The following is a 22,651-nucleotide window of genomic DNA, read 5'->3' as shown; positions in this document are numbered from 1 at the left end:
GGTGTTTGATTAGTGTTGAGTTAACTCTGCAGGACAGTGGCCCTCCAGGACCGAAGTTTCCCAGCCCTGGTGTTGTGTGTCGTGTCATATCATGGTCTTTGTGGAATGAGATTTTACTTCGTGTGAAACTTCAAAACGCACTTCCTCTCTGCTGTGAAACAAACAGAGGTGCACGTTACAATTTTTGCACATCACTTTTGGTGTTTCTGTGCACCCAGTAACCCTGCTCTTTTGTATACAGACGACAACTTTGTTAAAAAAAAAAAGCAACAACAACAATTAAAACCATTGTATTTTTCATTCCAGGCCAGTAGTTGGTGATCACCTTGTAAAGAAACATCATACACATGCCTATAGACTAAACATGTAATATGGATGTGCACTGTTTTCACAAATTCCAGTTTTTGTAGTTTACACAGAGGTGTTTTCAAACACTTTTTTTTTTTTTTTTTTTTTTTTTTTTTTTTGTGATCAAATTTCTATTTATTTTTAAACATACAACAAACAACAACAACAGACATCCTCTATATAATTTAGGGAAAAGAACACTGCCAAACATCAACAGAGCCTGGCTTGGCCCCATCAATTTGTGCTGCTGTACATTATTGAGACATAAGCTTGGCTTAACTATATAATCAGTTTGTGATAAGGAGGATGCAACAAAGTTTGCATGTGTCCTTGGATTATTAAAAGAATAGGACACTCCCCAAACATATGAAGAAAAGTACCCGCTGACAGTATTACAGAAATGGCAATTGTAATTTGGTTGTAGTTTCATTTTGAATCTTTTGCAAGGAGATATTAAAAATGCTCTATGAATAACTTTGAAATGTATTAGACAATGAGACAAGTTTTAAGAGGTTAAACTGCGATTAGACCACATTTTATTCCAAGTCGACAGACAAATTAAGGTCAGATAATTCCCGATTCCAAACAGATTTGACAGAGAAAGGCATTGTAATGTGATCAACAATTCCACCACACACTGAGGAAACGGATGGTTGACCAGAAGATGGAGCAATCCAATCCCGCACAGAATGAGATCTCCTTAAATTAACTCTATTTGCCAAACCACCTGAGTGCGCAATCCTTTTAAAATGCATATGAAATAAATAAAGATATTAATGTATGTTGTATAAAATAAAAGCACAAAAAAAGGAACGACAGACAACTTTGAACAAGAACCAAAACAGACCGCACATTACCGAGAATATAGGTCTGGCTAAAAAAAAAAAACAAACAAAAACAAATATTTGGATACGTGACCGATCCACTCCAAGGCAAAACCTGTCCCCAAAAAGCCCATGGTGTCAAGGACTAGTAATCAAATCTTCTCTCCATTAGCTCCAAGAAAAGATTTTAAAGCTTATCAGTCACTAGACAAGTTTGCAGGATAGAAGATCATTTGGTACGATACTAAATCAATACCATAGGTGGCAAATAACCTGCCTCAAAAAAAAAAAAAAAAAAAAAAAAAAACCTGACATCAATATTTAAAGAATTTATTAATCTTGGTTAATGTTAGGTATGTGTTTAATGCATAAAGTAATGTTAACATACTAAACATGTATTAGTAGCCTATATTTATCATTTATAAATAATCATTGACCTACATTAATAAGTGCTGTAATGCTGTTGATGAATTGTAACTAGGGATGCACGATAAATATAAAAACGATATTTAATGCCGGTTCTGTAATCAGCGATAAATCTCTACATGTGTGTGCTTTCACATGGAGCAGCATTTACTATAAATATTTTGCGCAACAACGGCTCTATGTAGTAAATGCTGCTCCATGTGAAAGCACACACATGTAGAGATTTACTGCTGATAACAGAACCGGCTTTACTGATGAGATGCGCATTAATATCGTGCATCCCTAATTATATCTATCTATCTGTCTGTCTGTCTGGCTGTTTGTCTATTTGTCTATCTACCCGTCCATCCGTCATCTCAAAATCATGCAGTAAAAAAAATAAAAAATAAATAAAAAAATTGGATCATTCAGGTAACAACACAGTATTAAGAATCAGGTGTATGTAAACTTTTGAACGGGGTCATTTTTATAAATTCACCTATTATTTTCTCTTTAGGACTATATGTAAAAATCTTATTTAGGTCAGTACCAAACAAAAAATTACATGCATTTTGTATGCTCATATTTTGGTAAAATAATTAACATTTTGCAGTTTCTGCAAGGTGTATGTACTGTATCTATCTATGAATACTTTCATTCGGCAAGGATGCTAAATTGATCAAAAGTGACAGTATAGACAATGCTACAAAAGATGTCAAATAAATTCAGCTATTTTGAACCTTCTATTCCTAGTGTAGTGTGAATTGTACATATTGTGAATTTAAAGTGACATCTTAACCTGTTGTACAATCTTGTTATGAAGTATCCGAATGCTGTTGAAGCAATATTAGCTCAACTAAAAATAATAAAAAAAATAAAAATAAATGTTTCTGGACATGTACCATGGTAGAATCTTGTTATTATTTTCAGTACTTATATACAGTAAGTTTAGTATTGGCTATGTTATTTTTGAAGTACATTGGAGTATCATGGAAACACCATACAATACTATTACCATGTTCTATGGTTTAATTTAACATGGCAAACATTCGTATCATAGTATCAAAATCTAATACTAATAGGCTAGGTACTATCACAGAACGCCAGACCTGATTTTAGACGTGTACATAATAGTCTAAGTATCTTTTCTAAGTGGGATGTGGTGTTAAAAATTTTAAATGTGGTCATTCGTTGCTTTTGTTTTCTCTTAATCGTTCACTTCACATTAAACGAGGAACCGGTGTGATAACCACACAGCGAGGATGAAGCTACTTCTGATTTAAAAAGCCACGAAAACATAACGAAATAACCAAAAACACATTGTTGATGTATTATGTTGAGCCAGTATGATGTAACGCGTTTAATGTGTATTTTAAAGAGATGCACTTGTACCGTGAACAGACATGCTCGGTCAGCCGCTGTCACTCGCGCAGTGTTCACCTACACGTTTGTTGTATTTTACGTCTGTTGCTGATATTGGAACGGTTTGGCTGTTGATATTGTAGGGATTTTAAAGATTAGATTCAAACCACGCTAGTTCTGCAGTGTCATTCCTCTCTGCGCATGTTTAAACACAGCTTGGTGTTCAGTTTCCAAAGCGTTCCTGACGCGCGACCTGACAAAAAAGCAAGTAACACAGTCAGATACACTGCGTATTTGGTTTAAATGACTGATTAAATTTCTCAGAGCCTTTATTCGGTCTAAAGCAGGGTTCCTCGGATCCAGTGCGCTGCAGAGTTTAGCTCCATCCCTGATCAAAAATCAACTACCTGTGAGTTTGATGTGTGAGTGAGTTGACTTGAGCGTTTCAAGTTCACCATCTAACTACAATCAAACTATCATCTGTGGAAAACTGCTTTAATCAATTATGAAATTGAATGGAAATCAACACACTGCAAACCAACCATGATTGTAGAAAGTGTATTGAAGATAAGAAGTAAAAGCCATTTTTGAGTTGATCCTAGTGTCCGTGGATGACCGAGCTTTTTTTCAAGTTAAAGGCAGTATTGATGTGTGCACATCCAAAATAACTTGACACACATTGTTGTGGATCTTTTGTCATGTTTGACATTGTTTTGTTAATGAGATTACACTGTAGAACTCTCACCTGTAAATTTCCCATAATTACCATAATTTGATAGTGTCAGTATTACAGCTTTACTAAAATTACACCCAGGTTTCATGACAATTACTTAAATTCTATTATTATTCTATTATTTCACAGCTAAAATTTCCAAGTTCAATATAATTTGAATCTACCTGTATTAAATATATGCAATATAAGATATCAAATATACACAGAAATTACATTTTGAAAAGAAAAGTTGTTTTTTCTTCATTTATTCAAAACACCAACAATCAACTGAAAACGAGTTTAAATATAAAAGCTCTCTTTTTGACCACATTTAACATTTTCAACTCAACATGTGAGACAATTAAAAAACAGTGAAATACTAAATTCATAGAATATCTGTAGCAACTTCCCCAAAATTCTTGCAACAACCTACCTGAGAAACTACAGTACTGTGACAATTTTTAGGCACTTGTTTTTTAAATAATGCCATGGATAGTTTTGTCTCATTAGTTTTTGTGTGTTAGTGTCAGAATTAATGGTTAATGTGTTAATTACTGCAACTTTCTTATAAAATATAAGTGAGTAAATTTTATCTAGAAATAGTAGAGAGCTGAAGCCACCTGACTGAAGCAGTGTGGATAGAAAATATTCTTTGTAACAGATTGTAGGCAGTGGAGACAAAGAAACAGGCTACTCTGTGGGACAGTGTCAAACAGGTGAACTGCATGGAGCCTAGAATCTGTTTAACAGAAAAATAAGAAAGATTTCAGTACTAGTTATTTAGATATCAGAACAAACAATGTAACAGTCACGAGAGCAAAACTCACTTTAGGGACTCTAGTTTGCAATTTGTATCTTCCAGTAGATCGGACAAGAATTTCACTGAGTTTCCAGGTTTATTCAAGCTTAGGTTTAGTTCTCTCAGGTGTAAGGGGTTTGATCTCAGAGCTGAAGCCAGAACAAAACAACCTTCCTCTCCGATACTGCATTTACACAACCTACAAAGAGAAGAAATAAGAAAACAGCATGATGTGGTGGCTGATTTGTTTTAACTAATTTATTTATTTATTTATTTATTTATTTGTCACTGTCTTTACTGCTATTTCATACTTTTCATCCTTCAGTATGCTTCTGTTTTTTGTTACTTTAACTTCATGGTAATCACAATCACCTCTATTAATCAAAGGGATAGTTAACTTCAAAATTGACCACTGGCCATTTACTGACCCTCATGTCATTTCAGACCCAGAAGACATTTGTTCTTCTTCAAAACACAAAACAACATCTCTGCTGTTTCACTGAAATTTCATTCACCTAAAAATCTGATGCTTAAAAAAAATTATTATAATCATAAAAAGTTAAGATTATAACTTATTAATCATCAATCATAAAACCTAAGTAACCTTACTTGCTTAACTTGTGAGGAAAAAACCTATTTTGTTACTGCGGAAGTTCAGTCATGCTTGTTTGTCACATGAACAAACCTCTTTGGTTCCTTTTCGATACTTCACTCATACTGCGTCTGCTAAGACGCTATGGGGAAATTCCTCTTTCTCTGAATACTGAAGCCTTTTCAATAATGCAGTGTAACTGCACGGCCATTTGTTTGCGCAGTGAATTAAAAACGAACCAATGGGTCAGCAGCGGAGCTGCACGAGCCTATGGCGACGAAGCCTGCCAGAGCCTGTCAGAATGGGCGGGGCATCTGACTATATTAGCGTGCATTTCACCATAGAATCCTCAGATTATCACTACGAGACTCAAAGCCTTCGCCGTGAACAAGCCTCACAGCGGGTCAAGACCCCTTCATGCACGGCTGACTTTTGCCGCTCTCCAGCCGCCTTCAGCATCTGCAGCAGCTGTGGTCTTTCCCGGTCTCCTGCCGCTATCTGGTGATTCTCTATAGGAGCAAATATCTGAGCAAATTTCCGGCACTGTTGCAAATGCCATGCCATTTCTGTCATTCGTGTAGGGCTCTCCTGCACGCCGCTGATGGTTACAGCGAGTATGTTTCATGCTAGGGTGCTGCCCATGCTGAAGCTGCACTCACCGAAATGGAATGTCCTCATTGCAAGGATATGAGTCTTGCCTCTCTGCACTCATGGATAGCTTTCTTTTCAGAAAGCGATTTCGCCCCTTGCGTCTTCCCGCTTCCTTCCTCCCAGGAGGCTGTGAGAAAAAAGCAGTGGGGCAGAGAAACTCGGCGCTTGGTGATGAGTGAGCCCATGCCGGCTGAGCCACATAGACATGCCCATGCCTCACTCTCTCCACATAGACGGCGCCGACTCAGCAGCCCACAAAGCCCACAGGCTGCACCTCCAGCTTCTAAACCTGAGCCCCGTCATCGCTCCCGCTTGGCCAGACTCTATCCATTTCCTAAACACCAGGGACCCTGGCCGAAGGTAGTGCTGGACCTGGCACCTCAGGCATCATCTTGATCTGTGGGACAGGAAGGGGAGGGGGTAAGGTCTCGCTGTCGCCGGACCACCCCCCAAGCAACCTCTGTTGTGCCTCTGTTGTGAAATCTGGGCCCATTCAAATATCACCCACACAACCCATCGCTGTTACAGCAGGAAAAATAAAACACAAACATTTTCAAAAAGAGAGCAAATTTCCTCTTCCGCTTATCACAAGCATCGGGTCCCCACAAGGCGGCCTGTCGCTCGAACCAATCCAATCCTTTGCCACACGGGCCAAGGCCTGGCAGGCCATCCCCGGAGTGTCAGACTGGGTTTTGGGGATAAAAAAATGAGGTTATACACTTCAATTTGCTTGAAGACCCCTGCGATTCAGTGGTGTGGTCTCCACCTCGCTTTAGAGCAAGGGAGTGGCATATCAATACACGGTCCTTCCCTTTGGGCTGTCCCTAGCTCCTCGTACTTTTACGAAGTGCATGGATGTGGCTCTTTCCCTGCTGAGAAAGATGGGAATCCGCATTCTGAATTACTTCGAAGACTGGCTCATCCTGGCCCAGTCGGAGGACGAGCTACTATCTCACAGATCCTTCCCCCTCAGCCACTTAGAATGCCTGGGACTCAGGGTCAATCTTACTAAGATCGTGCTGTCCCCCAGCCAATGAATATCGTTCCTAGGAACAGTTCTAGACTCAGCCCAAATGAGATCGATAGTCACGCCAGAATGTGCACTGACCATTCAGCTGCTCACGGCCTCATTCAAAGTTGCTCGCCCACTCAAGGCCTTTCAGAAGATGCTGGGCCTCATGGCCTCTGCGTCTTCGGTACTTCAGTTGGGCCTGCTTCGCATCTAGCCCCTTCAGTACTGACTGAATCCACAAGTTCATGGCAAGGTGGACCAGGCCTGCATAACAGCTCTGGCCTCTTGGAAGGACTCTCAGTGGATGGTTTGCAGAAGGAAGGTGGTCTCGACAGACACATCCAACACAGGTTGGGGAGTGCTGTGCGATGGCAAACCAGCTTTCTGCCATTGGTCGAAAGAGGAATGTCGGCTTCACATCAACTGTCAGGAAATGCTGGCAGTATGTTTGGGCTTTCACACCTTTCTGCCAGACCTCAGGGGACTCCACGTTTTAGTCTGCACTATATAAATCGCCAGGGTGGTCTCTCCTCAAAGTGCCTCTTCATTCTGGTAGAGCACCTCTTGGAATGGGCTCAGCAAAACTTGCGTTTGCTGAGAGCCGTGCATGTGCCAGGCAGGTTGAACCAAGGAGCAGACATGCTATCTCAGAGCAACATCCCCTCCGAAGAGTGGATGCTCCACCCACATATGTTTTAGAGAATCTGGGAGATCTTTGGCCACACAGAGGCTGACCTCTTCGCCTCAGAAGGCAACTCTCATTGCCCAATTTACTTTTCGAAGGAAAGAGATGCCCAACCCCCTACTTTACGCTTTTTCCCAATCACACTGATTCCACAGGCAATCAGGCAAATCAGGGAACAGAACCACAAGGTTCTGTTAGTGGCCCCGCTCTGGAGGAAACAATACTGGTTCACAGAGATTTCTCAGCTGCTCTCAGCAGCTCCATGTCCCATTCCCCTGAGACAGGACCTCCTCTCTCAGGTGAACAGAATGATATGGCACCCCCAGACTGAGCTGTGGGCTCAGCACCTTTGGCCCTTCGATGGGAGCCTGTGGACCTCCCTCCTATACTAAACACGATCTCTCAGGTTAGAGCACCGTCTATGAGACGACACTATGCCCTTAAATGGTCTGTCCTGTGACATTCTCTGCCTGGTGTACAGCCCGCAGGCCCAATTTCCTGTGACATATCTCTGATAATGTCCTTCCTGCAAGAGCTGTTGGATAAGGGCCGTTCTCCCTCCACGCTCAAGGTCTATGTAGCAGCCTTGCGTGCTCCTATAGCTGGCCAGTCGGTGGGCAGGAACAACCTATTTGTTAGTTTTTTAAAGGGGTCTAGGAGGCTCAACCCGCCTCACCGTGTTGCTGTCCCTACATGGGACCTGCCCACAGTGTTGAGGGCTCTAAAAAGCCGCTACAGTCTGTTGACCTTCGTCCCCTGATGCTAAAAACCACTCTGTTACTGGCATTAGCATCAGTGAAGCATATCAAGTCAAGTCAAGTCTGCTTTATTGTCAATTCTTCCACATGTACAGTACATACATACAGAGAATCGAAATTGCTTTACTCTCAGACCCCCGGTGCATACAGATAACACTAACAGTAGAGCCTAAAATCTAGATCAAATATAAAATATAAGATAAAACTATACAATAAGGGAATGTAAAAAAAGACATAGAAAAAAATAAAATAAAAATATGGTTAAATAAAAGCAGCGCAAGGCACATGGCAGATAGAGTGCAAACCAGTGAACAAACAGTGCAGATAAAACGATTTTTAGTGCATAAAAAAAAAAAATAGCTGGGAGATCTACAGGTGCTCTCGGAGCCCTACCTGCCTCAAATTCGGGCCCAACAACTCCAAGGTCATCCTGAAGCTGAGGCATGGTTATGTAAAGTTATAGCTCTATCAGCGCTTCCTCCTTCAGAGTAAGACTCAGAGCTAAGTTTATTGAGCGTTCCGCCCCGTTCAGGCAGTCAAAACAGCTTTTTGTATTTTGTAGGGTCTTCAGTCAAAAGCAAAGACTTTCCAAATGGATAATCGACACTATTGTGCTAGCTTACTCTTCTTTGGGCCTACAATGCCCCATGGGAGTAAGAGCCCACTCAACAAGAGGTGTCACCTCTTCCTGGGATTGGTCTAGCGGTTTGTCCGTTGCAGAGATTTGTGTGGAGGCCGGCTGGGACTCGCCGTCCACATTTACCAGGTTCTATAATCTGGATGTCCCGGCCTTATAGGCCCAGATCCTTTCTGCATAATGGGCTCACTTTTGCTATATGGTAAAGCCAGTGCTTCAGGCATTTGCCTTCTTTACTGTACGCTTTTGGCCCTCACTGAGTTACAAGGCTGTATGAAAATCTCTTGGAACGATTATTCAAGGCCAGGCCGACCTCTGTGAGTTTGGCACTATTGCCTCCTGAGGGGTTTCCCTGCAAAATACTGGTGGGCTCACTCATCACCGAGCGCCGAGTTCCTCTGCCCCACTGCTTTTTCCTCACAGGCTCCTGGGAGGAAGGAAGCGGGATGACGCAAGGGGCGGAATCACTCTCTGAAAAGAAAGCTATCCACGAGCGCAGAGAGGCGAGACTCATGTCCTCACAATGAGGACATTCCATCTCGCAGCGCCCAAGCATTTAACGCACTCGGCGTGACCATCAGCGGCGTGCAGGGCAGAAACGGCATGGCATTTGCGACAGTGGCGGAAATCTGCTCAGAAATTTGCTCCTACAGAGAATCACTGGATAGCTGCAGGAGACCGGGAAGACCACAGCGGCTGCAGATGCTGAAGGCGGCTGGAGAGCGGCAAAAGTCAGCCGTGCAGGAAGGGGTCTTGATCCACTGTGAGGCATGTTCACGGCGAAGGCTTTGAGTCTCGTAGTGATAATCTGAGGATTCTATGGTGAAATGCATGCTTATATAGTCAGATGCCCCACCCATTCTGGCTCTGGCAGGCTTCGTCGCCATAGGCTCGTGCAGGTCTATACATACAACAAACATCACAGAACACCAAAACAACAACAACAGAAATCATCCACACACTCTATTACTATACATTCTCCATGAATAACTTTGAAATATATAAGCAATGAGCCAAGTCCCTAAAGGCCAAACTGAGGTTAGACCACACCCCCTCCCAAGTCGACAGATAAATCAAGGTCAGATAATTCCCAATTCCAAACAGATTTGACAGAAAAAAACATTGCAATGCAATCAACAATTCCACCACACAGAGGAAACAGATGGTCGACCAGAAGATGGCACAATCCAATCCCGCACAAAATAAGATCTCCTTAAAGTAATTCTATATGCCAAACCATCCGAGTGTGCAATCCTTTTAAAATTCAAACGAAATAAATAAAGATATAAATGTCTGTTGGATAAAATAAAAGTAGCACAGAAAAAGGAACCAGAAACAACTTTGAACAAGAATAATAACAGGCCGCACATTACCAAGAATATAGGTCTGCCTAAGAAAAAATATATATATATTTGGATACGTGACCGATCCACACCAGCACAAAACCTGTCCACAAAAAGCCCATTGTCAAGAACTAGTAATCAAACCTTTTCTCCATTACCTCCACAAAAAAAAAAAAAAAAAAAAAAAATTCAAAGCTTATCAGTCACTAGACAAGATTGCAGGATAGAAGAACACATCAGCAACTTAAGTGTCCATGTCCACCTTGTTATTCTCCTCTCCTGGGCAGTGAAAATGCCTTCTTCTGTGGCATTGAGCTGATAAAATCCTCTGCTTTCTGAGAAGAGTCGATCATCATCTGCTCAGCGTTGTGCCGTAGTTTAATTATCACCGGATAGATGAAAAACGGCTGCAGACCCAGTGCTGTCATCCTCCCAAGGACCGGGTTGAGGCTCCTTCTTCTGGCAGACGCGGCTGGACTGAAGTCGGGAAAAAACAACAGCGTGACATTATCCTGCGTATATTTCACCGGGTAACCCTGCCATGGACCCTTCAGGATCGCCAATTTGTCTTGCCATCTCAGCACACAAAAGATAAGAGTATGCGGTCGCTCTGAGTTACTTTTTCTTCCGTCATACACGCGATAAGACTGCTCAATCTCAATATCGCGTACTTTCAGTACAGGAATCCACTTGGAAAGATTATCTCTGAGAAAGCCAGCAGCATTGGTGCCTTCCACCCCATCTGGTAGCCCCAACAGTCGTACATTATTTCTCCTACTCCTATCCTCCATGTTCGTCACTTTATTGGTAAGTTGTTCTAGCTGTTTTCTCAGGTTCTTGACTGTTCTCCTATCATCACGTGCAGCTGCTTGAATGGAATCGACCCGGTCACGTATCTGTTTCGCCGCGATGGCTAGCTTTTCAACTTCTGCTTTTAGCTCTTTTACAGAATTGTTGGTTGCTAGTATGTCCATATGAAGGTCACGCAATACTGGGGTCAGTACAGAGTCTATAGCATCTCTTAATGTTGAGGCCACAACTGAATCCAAAGTACTTTGCTGCTTTTTAAGTGCTAGCTTGATACCGTTAGTGCCGTCAAGCTCTTCTTTAGTGATGGTGGAATCTTTGATTTTTTTCTTTATTGGCGATTGCTCAATCACTCTTTTCCAATTGTCCTTGACCGTTGAAGTACTCATGATGGAGTAAATAGAAAGTGGTTCGAAATTTACTATCAGGATTACAGAATATTTGACAAAGTGAGCAGAGCAAAGGACTGTGCGTGCACTACCGTTGAAGGGTCACATGATATCGTAACACTGCATTATTGAAAAGGCTTTAGTATTCTGAGAAAAGGAAGTTTTCCCCATAGCGTCTTAGCAGACACAGTACGTGTTCCCGGATCTTAGGGAACCAAGGTTACATTAGTAACCAAGTACGTTTTTGCATGTCAAGAAAGCATGGCTGAGTTTCTGTTCACCATATTTAATGTTCTCTCTGTACAGTATTTGTATTGATCAGTGTTTACATGTGAATAAAATCCTAAATTAAATTTGTATATATTAAGTGATCATGTCTCTTCTCACTTAATTCATATTGATTAGGTTTACTTACATTTTATGAATTTTTTGAAACATTAAAATTTGGGTAAAATGGACTTATAATAGATGGAAAGAAATCTCTCAGATTTCATTATAAATATCTTCATTTTTGTTTCTAAGATGAACAAGAGTTTTATGGATTTCGAACAACATAACAGCAACTGATGTCAGAATTTTAATTTTTGAGTCAACTTAGTATATGAGTGCAACATATGTAATAGCTTAGTGTATACAGCTCACATTAGTTTCTCTAGTTTACACTGTGGATCCTCCAGTAGACTGGATATCAGCTTAATTCCTGAGTCTTGAGGTTTGTTTGAGCAGAGATCCAACTCTTTTAGGTGTGAGGGGTTTGATCTTAGAGCTGAAGCCAGAGCAGAACAACTTTCCTCTCCAATACTGCAGTTACACAACCTGGAAAGAGAAGAAGAAAAAACTGAAGAAAAAGATAAATTTGTAATGTGGCGGCTGGTCTTTCTAATAAGAACATTTTGAAATAGGCAACTTACGTCATTAGCAATCCATTTCATGCTTCCCTTTTCTGCTACTTAATAAGACTTCATCACAAACACCTTTATTTATTAAGTATATGAGTGCAGCTTATGTGCTAGTTTAATGTATTGTGCTTACTTCAGTTTCTCTAGTTTACACTGTGGATCCTCCAGTAGATTAGAGAACAGCTTTACTCCTGAGTCTTGAGGTTTGTTTGAGCTGAGATCAAACTCTCTCAGGCATGATGGGTTTGATCTCAGAGCTAAAGCCAGAGAGCTAGAGCCTTCTTCTCCAATACTGCAGTTAGACAGTCTGCATAACAGGAAAAAAAAACAAAAAACACTCACACTTACAGATAAACATAAATAACTGGAATTAGTTGACACTGCAGTAAGTTGCTCAGAACACACGTGGCACTAAATGAAATGACTGTTTTCAAATAAGTTTTTTTATTTAAATAAAAAGAAAAGTAGATAAAATATTAATAGAATAGAGAGTGTAAGTGTTAGAGAGTCAAGTGTAGAAGTAATGTTAAGCACTATATAAATAAAGGTGATTTGACTTAATAAATAACCATCCAATAAATATAAACACATTTATATTTATGCATTTAGGAGGTGCTTTTATCCAAAGCGACTTAAAAGAGAAACATAATCAATTCTCCACAGAGCCAACAATATTCATAAGAAACATGGTAGATTAAATATTTGATATAGTTTTACTCTTTTCTATAACTGTTAGACTTACTGTAGCGTCTTCAGTTTACAGTATGGATCCTTAAGTAGATCAGAGAGCACCTTCACTCCAGAGTCTCCTGGATCATTCCCACTCAGATCTAGTTCTCTCAGGTGTGAGGGATTTGATCTCAGAGCTGATACCAGAAGAGCAAATCCTTCTTCTCTAATGCTGCTCTTAAACAAACTGAAAAGAGAAAATGTTTCACCTACAAGCACAATGTGTCTAACGCTGCACTTTTACCCTAAATTAACTTTTTACATTTTGTGTCTGAACCAATTTTTTTTTTTTACACTGAGCTCCCACTTAAGCAGTCTATAACCAGCAATGTTTGTGCATAAATTGTTAAAGGACAAAGACATAAAACCACACTTCTTTGGTGACATAGTTAATTTTGTAGTCAAAATCAAAATGACAAATCCTTCTCAAGCAAATCCTGTGCAGCACTGCTGATGACTTCCATAACTCGAATGAAGAATGTTGATGGATGTGCTCTTACTCCCACTTTGGTTGATGTGTGTGCACACTCTTCCTGGAGAAGTGCCCATAAAAGTAATACCACCCTTTATGACATCACACAGGAGCATATTTGAAATAAAAACTTTCCAAAATGTATAGGAACCCTGAAGGAGTGTATTTGGCACAGAAATACTCTATCACACATTCAGCTCATTGTTTGAGACTTTGGTCATGTTTAGCTTGAGAATCAAACTCTTTAGCAGTATAAATAAGTCAGAATGTATGAAATCGTATTAGACATCCCCTTTAACAATTACATAAAGAATATCAAAATTGTGAATATCAAAAACTTACTGTAGTTTCTCTAGTTTGCAGTTTTGATTTTCCAGTAGATGAGAGAGCATCTTTACTCCTGAATTTTCTGGTTTATTCATACCCAGGTTCAGTTCTCTAAGGTGTGAGGGATTTGATGTTAGAGCTGAAGCAAAGCAGCAAAACCTTCCTCTCCAATACTGCAGTTACAAAGGCTGTAGAGAGAAATATATAAAAACTATTCCTATTTATAGGTCAACAAACACAAAACATTATTTGATAGATGAAGATAAAAAAAAACAATGAATAATATACTTTTGTTGAGTTTTTATGCTAATTAAATGACATATCATTATTTGTTATAATAAAATGTTAAAATAATCTCACACCAATATACATTTTGCAAACAGCAAAAATGTGTTTTGCAAAAACATACATGTATACATTTTTATTCTCAGATAAATGTATCTTCTTGGGATGATTAGATATTTTTGAAGTGAAATCTAAAGGCATCTAATCATTAATTTAGTACTGATAGAGACTAATAGGCCATATGGTAATGACACTCACTGTAGTTTGCCCAGTTTGCATTGTGGATCCTCCAGGAGACCAGACAGCAGGTTTACTCCTGGGTCTCCAAGTGTATTGTCACTGAGATTCAGTTTTCTCAAGTGTGAGAGATTTGTTCTCAGAGCTGAAGCCAAAGCAGCACAACCATTCTCTGTAATACAGCAGTTTGACAACCTGCAAAGAAAATAAGTCTTTAACACTCTTCCTAACTAAATTATAAGGTGGTTTTGCTTATGTACCTCTCCATAATGCCCCATTACGCTGAAATAAAATATTTTTCAAATATTCAAAATACTATATCACTACAAAATGTGAGATAGTATACTGTAATGTCTCAAGTTTACATTGTTGATTCTTCAGTCCAGCACAAAGCAGCTTCACTCCTGAATCCTGTAGGTTGTTGTTGCTCATGTCCAAATCTGCCAGACTTGAGGAGTTTGAGCTAATGACTGAGGCCAGTGCTGAACAGCTCTTCTCTGTCAGATTAGAATCACACAGCCTGTGAGAGATAATGGAAATGTTTAATTTGATCAACAATGTTAATAACGTGCCATCTTACAGTATGCTGGTTTTCATCTCCAGAAGGCTGTAAAGTTTAGTTTGTATGTCAATAAGGAGCTGTACATGTCTTTCATCAAAATTGTTACTGCATCTCATCATACTCAATAATTTTTCTTCTCTTTATCATCCACTTTAACTTCCCTATTCCTTTCCCAGTTGCACTCAATTAATCCTACAATCTATCTTTGGTTTGCAGGTTTACATGATGCTTTGTTGTCCTGTTTATTTATCCTATTAATATATTCAAATGCTATAAATACATTATTCAATACATTGCATACATTAATTCTTAAACTATAAATGCAATTCATACACACAGTCACTTAATTATACCTTATCTAAAATTAGCATGTTTTTAAATTTATGAATTAAAATGAATTTGGTGGGGTAAAAAATGTCAAGATGATACAATTGTCCTGCACATAGCACTTATAAAACACATTTTAATGCCTTATTCTGCATGACCATATTTTAGTTCCCTTAATCTCTACCCCATACCTGAACTTAAACCTTACTAACTATTACTAAGCAGCAAATTAGGAGTTTACTGAGGCAAAAGTTGTAATTAATAGTTATTTAATAGTGAGAATTTGTCCCCAAACTTAAGTGTGACTGAACTAAATATTTACACCACATATTTTTTAGAGTCAACAATTGTAGGCTTTATTTTTTCTTTTTTTTTAATGGTATAAAAGTTTTTTCCATTCCAGATTTTTTCTTTCTTTTTACAGATACTGTACACATACTTACTCAGCTTTTCTAGAAGCTTTGACCACTGGCAGCAGTCTCAGAAGACATTCTTCTGATTGATCATATTTACTCAGCTTAAACTCATCCAGCTCATTTTCGGAGTTCAGCAAAACAAACCCCAGAGCCGACCACTGAGCAGGAGAGAGTTTGAATCCAGAGAGACCACTGGGACCTGTTTCCTTCAGGTATGCTTGTACTTCCTGCACTAGAGAATTATCATTCAGTTCATTCAGGCAGTGGAACAGATTGATGGATTTCTCTGGAGAGGGATTATCCTTGATTTTCTCTTTGAGATATTTAATGATTTTTTGTTTGTTTATTGGGCATACATTCCCTGTATGTGTCAGTAAGCCTTGTAAGAGACGTTGATTTGACTCCAATGAGAGGCCCAGAAGGAAGCGAATGTAAAGGTCCAGGTGTCTATTGTCACTCTGCAAGGCTCTGTCCACTTCCTTTTTTAGCAAATCAGTCATTGTGGAGCTAAATAGTTTAAAATGCTTGGTAGGTTTTAGGATTAAGGAAAGAAACTTGAATAAAGCAGCAAGAAACTCCTGAAAGCTGAGATGTACAAAGCTGTACACCTTCCCCAGGTACAGTCCAAACTCCTCTCTGAAGATCTGGGTACACAGTCCTGAATACACGGACACTTCTCTGACATCAATACCACACTCTCTGAGGTCATCCTCATAGAAAATCAGGTTGCCTTTTTCTAGCTGTTGAAAAGCAAGTTTTCCCAGGGAAAATACATTCTCTGTTGTCTGCTGAAGATCTATATCAATGTTTTCTTGGTATTTCTGGATTCTTTGTTTGATCTGATAGATCAGAAAGTGTGTGAACATTTGAGTGAGAGTCTTGGGGATCTCTGCACTCTCTGCTTCACTTAACATTCTCTCTAGAACAGTGGCTGAAATCCAGCAGAAGACTGGGATGTGGCACATGATGTAGAGGCTCCTTGATGATTTCATGTGTGTGATGATTCTATTGGCCAGATTCTGATCACTTATTCTCTTTCTGAAATACTCATCCTTCTGAGGGTCATTGAACCCTCTTACTTCGGTGACTTTGTCGACACACTCGGGAGGGATCTGACTGGCTGCTGCTGGTCGAGAGGTGATCCAGAGGAGAGCAGATGGAAGCAAATTCCCCTTAATGAGGTTTGTCAGGAGAACATCCACTGAGGCTGATTCTGTTATATCACATAAAATATCATTGTTCTGGAAATCCAGAGGAAGTTGACACTCGTCCAGACCGTCAAATATGAACATGATTTTATAGTCATCACAATTTGGTAATCTTAGCTCTGTGAAAAACTGATGGAGAAGCTCCATCAGACTAATATTTTTCTCCTTCATCAAATTGAGCTCTCTGAAAGGAAGTGGAAATATGAAATGGACATTCTGATTGTCTTTTCCTTCTGCCCAGTCCAGAATGAACTTCTGCACAACGATTGTTTTTCCAATTCCAGCAACTCCTTTAGTCAGTACAGATCTGATGGGTTTGTTTTGTCCAGGTAAGGCTTTAAAAATGTCATTGCATTTGATTGGTTCTTCTGGTGTCTCAGGTGTCCAGGATGTTGTCTCAATCTTTCTCACCTCATGTTGAAAACTGATCTCTCCACTCCCTCCTTCTGTGATGTAGAGTTCTGTGTAGATCTCATGCAGAAGAGTTGTTTTTCCTTGCAGTGAAATTCCTTCATGAATTTTACAAAACTTCGCCCTCAGATTGGATTTTAGTATGTTTTGACCCATGGGGGTCAGTTCTGGTAGACAGAAGGGCATTCAGTCATGTTTGCCAATTAAAGCATCATGTACAATAGGGCCCTATTTTAATTTACATTTAAGCATTTTATCAAGTGACTAACATTGAATTCAAGGTGCATATTTTATCGGTTCATCCATTCCCTACAAATTTAATCCATGACCTTACTATTGTTAGTGCCTATGATGTACTATTTGAGGTACAGGAATGCCGATTTACTAAAGACTTTCTTATATCAACCCTTATAATTTTGGCTGTGTTAAAGCATCTTATCAATGCAAATAGATTAAAATACACATTCAAAGTAATCTATCAAGCCTGAAAGGCAATTGCGAAAATGTTTTGTCATATCACAGAATTGAAATGGGTTTAGAATAGGATAAAATAGGTAAAATAGATATACTAGTTATACGGCCCAGAGCTCTTACTGGTCTGTAATGTGTTGGCGAGGTCTATCTGGTTCATCTTCCTCAAGACGTGCAGTGTGATCTTCAGAACCGCATCTCTGACATCGGTCTGACCTTCATCATCCTCTTCCTCTCTCTCAGTCCATTGTGGGTAATCTGGGCTCAGCATTTTCTTAAACTTCTTTAGTTCATTTTTAATCAGAGAAATGACTGTGCGCTTAAGCATCTGAAATCAGTGTTTAAGGAACATCATCACATGAATCACATGAGTTTAAACGTGGTTGTGTTAATGACTTAAATGTATCTACACCCACACACAATAACCACAATAAAAGCACGCAGACAAGTAACCACCATAAAACAGACAAATACACACCTTAAAGACTGCATTCCTGTGTTTTTTACATGAGGAGTGAGGCACATCATGACTGTCAATGTAGTTCATCAGAAGGAGTTTATTTACACTGCAAGTTATCAACTTTTATTTAAATTTTCTACTATGTACTGTGTTTACAGTTGCCCTGTATAAATTTACCTATATCATATTCAGAAGACTACATATAATCTATACACGATTTACACCTGGCATTGACATTTTAAATCCAGATTTACTTCAGTGAATTATTACATGATTATTTGACATGGAACAACTTTACATAGTACTTTCATAGCACAATTCAGATAATCATCACATTTGGTTTGAGTTAAACATGTTCAATACCTGCTAGACCTGTTAAACCATGATACTGACCTCTTTTCAGCAAAAGAGTTTCTCTCTTTGAAATTAATATCAGGATTCCTTGACTGGTCACTCTTCAAAGACACACCACTACGGTCAGATTGGGATGATCTCTTCTGGATTGAACTGGTATAAAAAATAAAAATAATAAAAAAATGGTCAGATTATGAATTTCCAGAATTAATTGTCAACCAAAGGTAAGGTATTGTGAAGCATGCTTTCAAAAATTAACCACTGTTAATTATTGCATGAGGGAAAAGCTCTTTCATGAAGAGTTAGTGGATCGTGTTGATTGTAAATTCTCTACGCCTGTGGTTCCTCCAAAAGGGCTTCATAGTAGAGGTCTTCACGGGTCCAAAAATTTGTGCCCGAACCCGAAAGAGACCCGTAATGTACTACACCGAACCAACCCGGACCCGTCTATTATTTCAAAAGCTGGACCCGGACCCGTGTAGATCCGAAAAATGCCTACCCGGACCCGACCTGGACCCGTCTATTATTTGAAAGCTGGACCCGAACCCGCAGGGAAGACACAGACCCGACTGGACCCGATTGTCACATATTCCATCATAAATTCCTATTACAAGTCAATAAACCTGTTGCGAAAAATACAACTTTTTGTCTTTCCTAATTTAAGGAGCCGTAGTCTCTCTTCCTTGTACCTGACTGCCTGTGATGCATTACAGTCCTACAGTCCTCCAAGAAAGTTATCCATTTTATTCCTCTCGTTATTCCAAGGCCAAGCTTAATCCACTCATTATTTCAGCTTCAAAAGTCCACTTGATGTCACGGTGACGGATGACAAATGCAGCTGTGCACATGTACATTCTGACTTGAGTTAACTCGCATAATAACTTGGGCTGTTTGCCCTTTTGAACTATAATAACGACTGCTCGTTCAATGCCATGGCCGCTGACGTTATTTATTTGCTATCATCTCTGTGCTCTGCTCTGCGTCGAGTCTGAATCTGACCACTAAAACTTTAAGATTAAACGGTTCATTTATATTATTATTATAAAAATGGGAGAATATGTAAAGCGTAATGTAAAATAAAAAAAGGCGCCACTGAAGATTGGGTCAAAACATTTTTACCACACGACCTGGTATGCTTTAAAAGATGCGATGTGCTAGTTTTTGCTGAATCAAACGTCAACAGTGCGTCACACGTATTATTAGTAATCTTCACGTATTATTAGTAATCTTTTCTTAGGCTATTTTACATTACGCTTTACATTTTCTCCCATTTTTATAATAATATAAATGAACCGTTTAAAGTTTTAGTGGTCAGATTCAGACTCGACGCAGAGCATCCTTCATGCATATATAGACGAACATCTGCACTCACTTTTTTCTGATGTTCGTCTACAATATGCATGAAGGAAGCCCAGCGAGAAGAGGTGCCCGTAGGTTTTACCTCTTTATACTCGTTGTTTTTTAGCTTTTTTCAGACATCGCTCATGAACCTATCCATTATTACCGTGCGTGCACTTGCATTAACTCTGAGTCTTCGCGCTCTGCTTGTAACGGCAGAGAGAGAGAGAGATTGCTTTTTTTTGTTGTTGTTTTTTTGGCTCACACTTTTCTTTTCCTAATTTTACAAGTTGCATGTTACAAAAAACACAAGCAGTGTCTGATCACGGCCGGGTGTTCTCCGAGTCCGATGACTCAGATCGCACAGGTATTAAACACAATGTTAAACAGACCCAGGACCCGAAGCAATAGATTCGTACCCGACCCGGACCCGGCTGATCATTTAAAATATAGACCCGAACCCGTACGGGTCCCGGGTCAATGGGTCTTGGGTGCACTGTGAAGACCTCTACTTCATAGATCCACTAATAATTCATTGTGAATAATAATAATAATAATAAGAAGAAATTACTCCTACAAGCATTTGTTTGCAGTTGACACTTAGTTTTTGTTTACATTCTGAGTCTGAAATAAGTGTAGGACACTAAATATATTACTTCACTTTACATGTATCATCCAGTATTCTAACCTCTTTGAAGATTTTGTTTTATATTTCTGTGAAAGTCTAAATCTGGAGGTCATGTTTCCTTGTTAACTGGACCGCATGCCTGCAAACACATAATCATTGTCTAAGAATTAATCAGACAAATGATCTACAAAATGAACAGTTAATCAGTATAGTTACAATGTCAAACTCACCTCTGCTTTAACAGTCCTCAGCAGAAAGCTACACGATTATATTAAGTTTGAGCTTGCAAGTTGTTCAGTGTTCACACCAAATAGATTTGGACTGTTTTCTTCCTCAATACTACTTTTTTGTTGATCACGGACCTGCACTTTCATTTCTGCATAAAAGTAGTGTGACCTCATGGAGGAGGAAGTTCAAACCAACTATTAAAGAGCCATTATTATTTTTTATATATATATATATATATATAAAACACCATGAACCAAACCAACCAGATGAAAGATGAATGAACATTACAGATGAAGCAAAGTTGTTATAGCCTACATCTAACATAAAAAACCTTTTAGTAAGCTTAGTTTACTAAAACAATCTAATGATCTTCATACTTAATCACATGATTCAACTCAATTCTTCTTTCCTTCCCACTCTTAACTTCTAATTTCCTCTGTTCACTCTTATTTTCAGTATATCTTCTCTATTCTATGTGTCTGTCTGTTCATCACACAATGTGATATAATTTGTGAAATAATCTTTTGTTCAGTCATGCAGTGTTTATGTGGCATAGACAACGAGAATCTCCTTAGGATGACAGCATTTCAGTATTTCAGACTAAATGTAAGGTAAGCAGAACCTGGAATTGAAGTTTGCTAGCATAAATGCTGGGCTAACCATGCTTATTACCTGCCTACCAAATAAATAAATACATACACATAAAATAATTATTTGATTAAATAATATATTTTTACTTTAGCAGGGCTCCTATATAGTACAGTCATCTGTAAATATTTTTTTTTCAAAGTTTTTTCCCATTGATTTTCTTGAAATGATAACAGCTCCTAATTATTATTACTATTTATTATTATTATTTTTTAAAAAAAATATGACTGACATGATCAATTAAAACAACAATTACGATATTATCACACTCCTAGCCCAAATGACTCTGTAAGGGAAACAGGTCAATTTAGCTCAAAGGGAATCATTTAAGATTTTAAAGGGAATTCGAACAGAATCACTGTTTCACGGCTGATCACTGAAACGGCCAGCGATTCACTGAACGAGCCGTATAACATCAAATCTGCGCTGGATATTAATATCCAAAGTATAGTGAAAACACTATTAATTAGCACAGTAACAAGATCGGCAGTTTAAGACATTAACTTGTAAGCACAAAACACAAGATACTTCTCTTTTCAATATAAATAAGGCTTTATTAGATAAATCTAAGACATAAACTAATCTAACACATAAGCACACGCACTCACACATTCACACAAGTTGCAGGAGGATAGAACGTTAGGAAAGAATGAGTTTAAGAGAATGAAAATGTGAAATCCCAAGTTTACAGCAATACGTGAAATTGCATAGACGTGATGAAAACAACCATTAATCACTTAATTAACCCTCGCACTGAGTTCCTCAATGAGGTTAAAATTATATTAGATAACACCAGTACAGATGTGAGTCTGGAGGTTACTTGCCTTGCCTGTTTAACGGGGTTCCCTTTGTTGTCGCTGAAAAGGGGGTTTCCCGAAGTTGCTGATTGGCTGGAAGTTCAGTAGTCGTTGAAGTGACGTCTTGGGAAGCCCGTGGTTGGGCATAGGCTGAAGATGCGGAGTTGTGGGCTGGCTGAAGGTTCAGACGGGCACTCGAGGTCAGACTCTGAGACACGGCGTTACAAAACTTAACTCAGAACACGAAACTCTCAAACGGAAAAGAAAAGAAACTAAAGTAAAAGGACAGAAGTAAAGTTTGACGAGACTAGGTGGTGTTTCTTCTCATCGTGGCTAAATAGCAGCAGCAGGCGTGCAGGCCGAAGCACGCTGGAACGGCGCTCGAAGAACGCTAAAAAGTGATGACAAAGCATGACTAAAAGCTAAACTACAAGCAAAGCTAAAAGCCGGCATGACTGATAGCAAAAGCTTGACAAAAGCTAAAAGCTAAAAGCCGGCATGACTGATAGCAAAAGCTTGACAAAAGCTAA

At 39.1% G+C, this 22,651-nt stretch overlaps 1 protein-coding gene across 1 annotated transcript; it reads right to left on the bottom strand.

Annotated features, from left to right (window-relative positions):
- Positions 1 to 3,901: 3,901 nt before the first annotated feature.
- On the bottom strand, positions 3,902 to 20,797 carry LOC109102418 (NACHT, LRR and PYD domains-containing protein 12-like). Its single transcript, XM_042712605.1, is given in 15 exon segments — positions 3,902 to 4,390; positions 4,479 to 4,649; positions 11,967 to 12,140; positions 12,357 to 12,530; positions 12,966 to 13,139; positions 13,767 to 13,899; positions 13,902 to 13,939; positions 14,295 to 14,468; positions 14,620 to 14,793; positions 15,606 to 17,364; positions 17,792 to 17,996; positions 18,147 to 18,198; positions 18,522 to 18,635; positions 20,509 to 20,587; positions 20,679 to 20,797. Coding segments are annotated over 14 exon segments (3,402 nt in total). The 5' UTR covers positions 20,562 to 20,587; positions 20,679 to 20,797; the 3' UTR covers positions 3,902 to 4,383.
- Between the last annotated feature and the right edge of the window lie 1,854 nt (positions 20,798 to 22,651).

The sequence above is a fragment of the Cyprinus carpio genome, chromosome A23, assembly GCF_018340385.1.
Source record: "Cyprinus carpio isolate SPL01 chromosome A23, ASM1834038v1, whole genome shotgun sequence".
In the NCBI taxonomy this organism is placed as follows: Eukaryota; Metazoa; Chordata; class Actinopteri; order Cypriniformes; family Cyprinidae; genus Cyprinus; species Cyprinus carpio.
The sequence above is the reverse complement of the archived record's forward strand: the minus strand, read 5'-3'. Positions and strand labels throughout refer to the sequence as shown.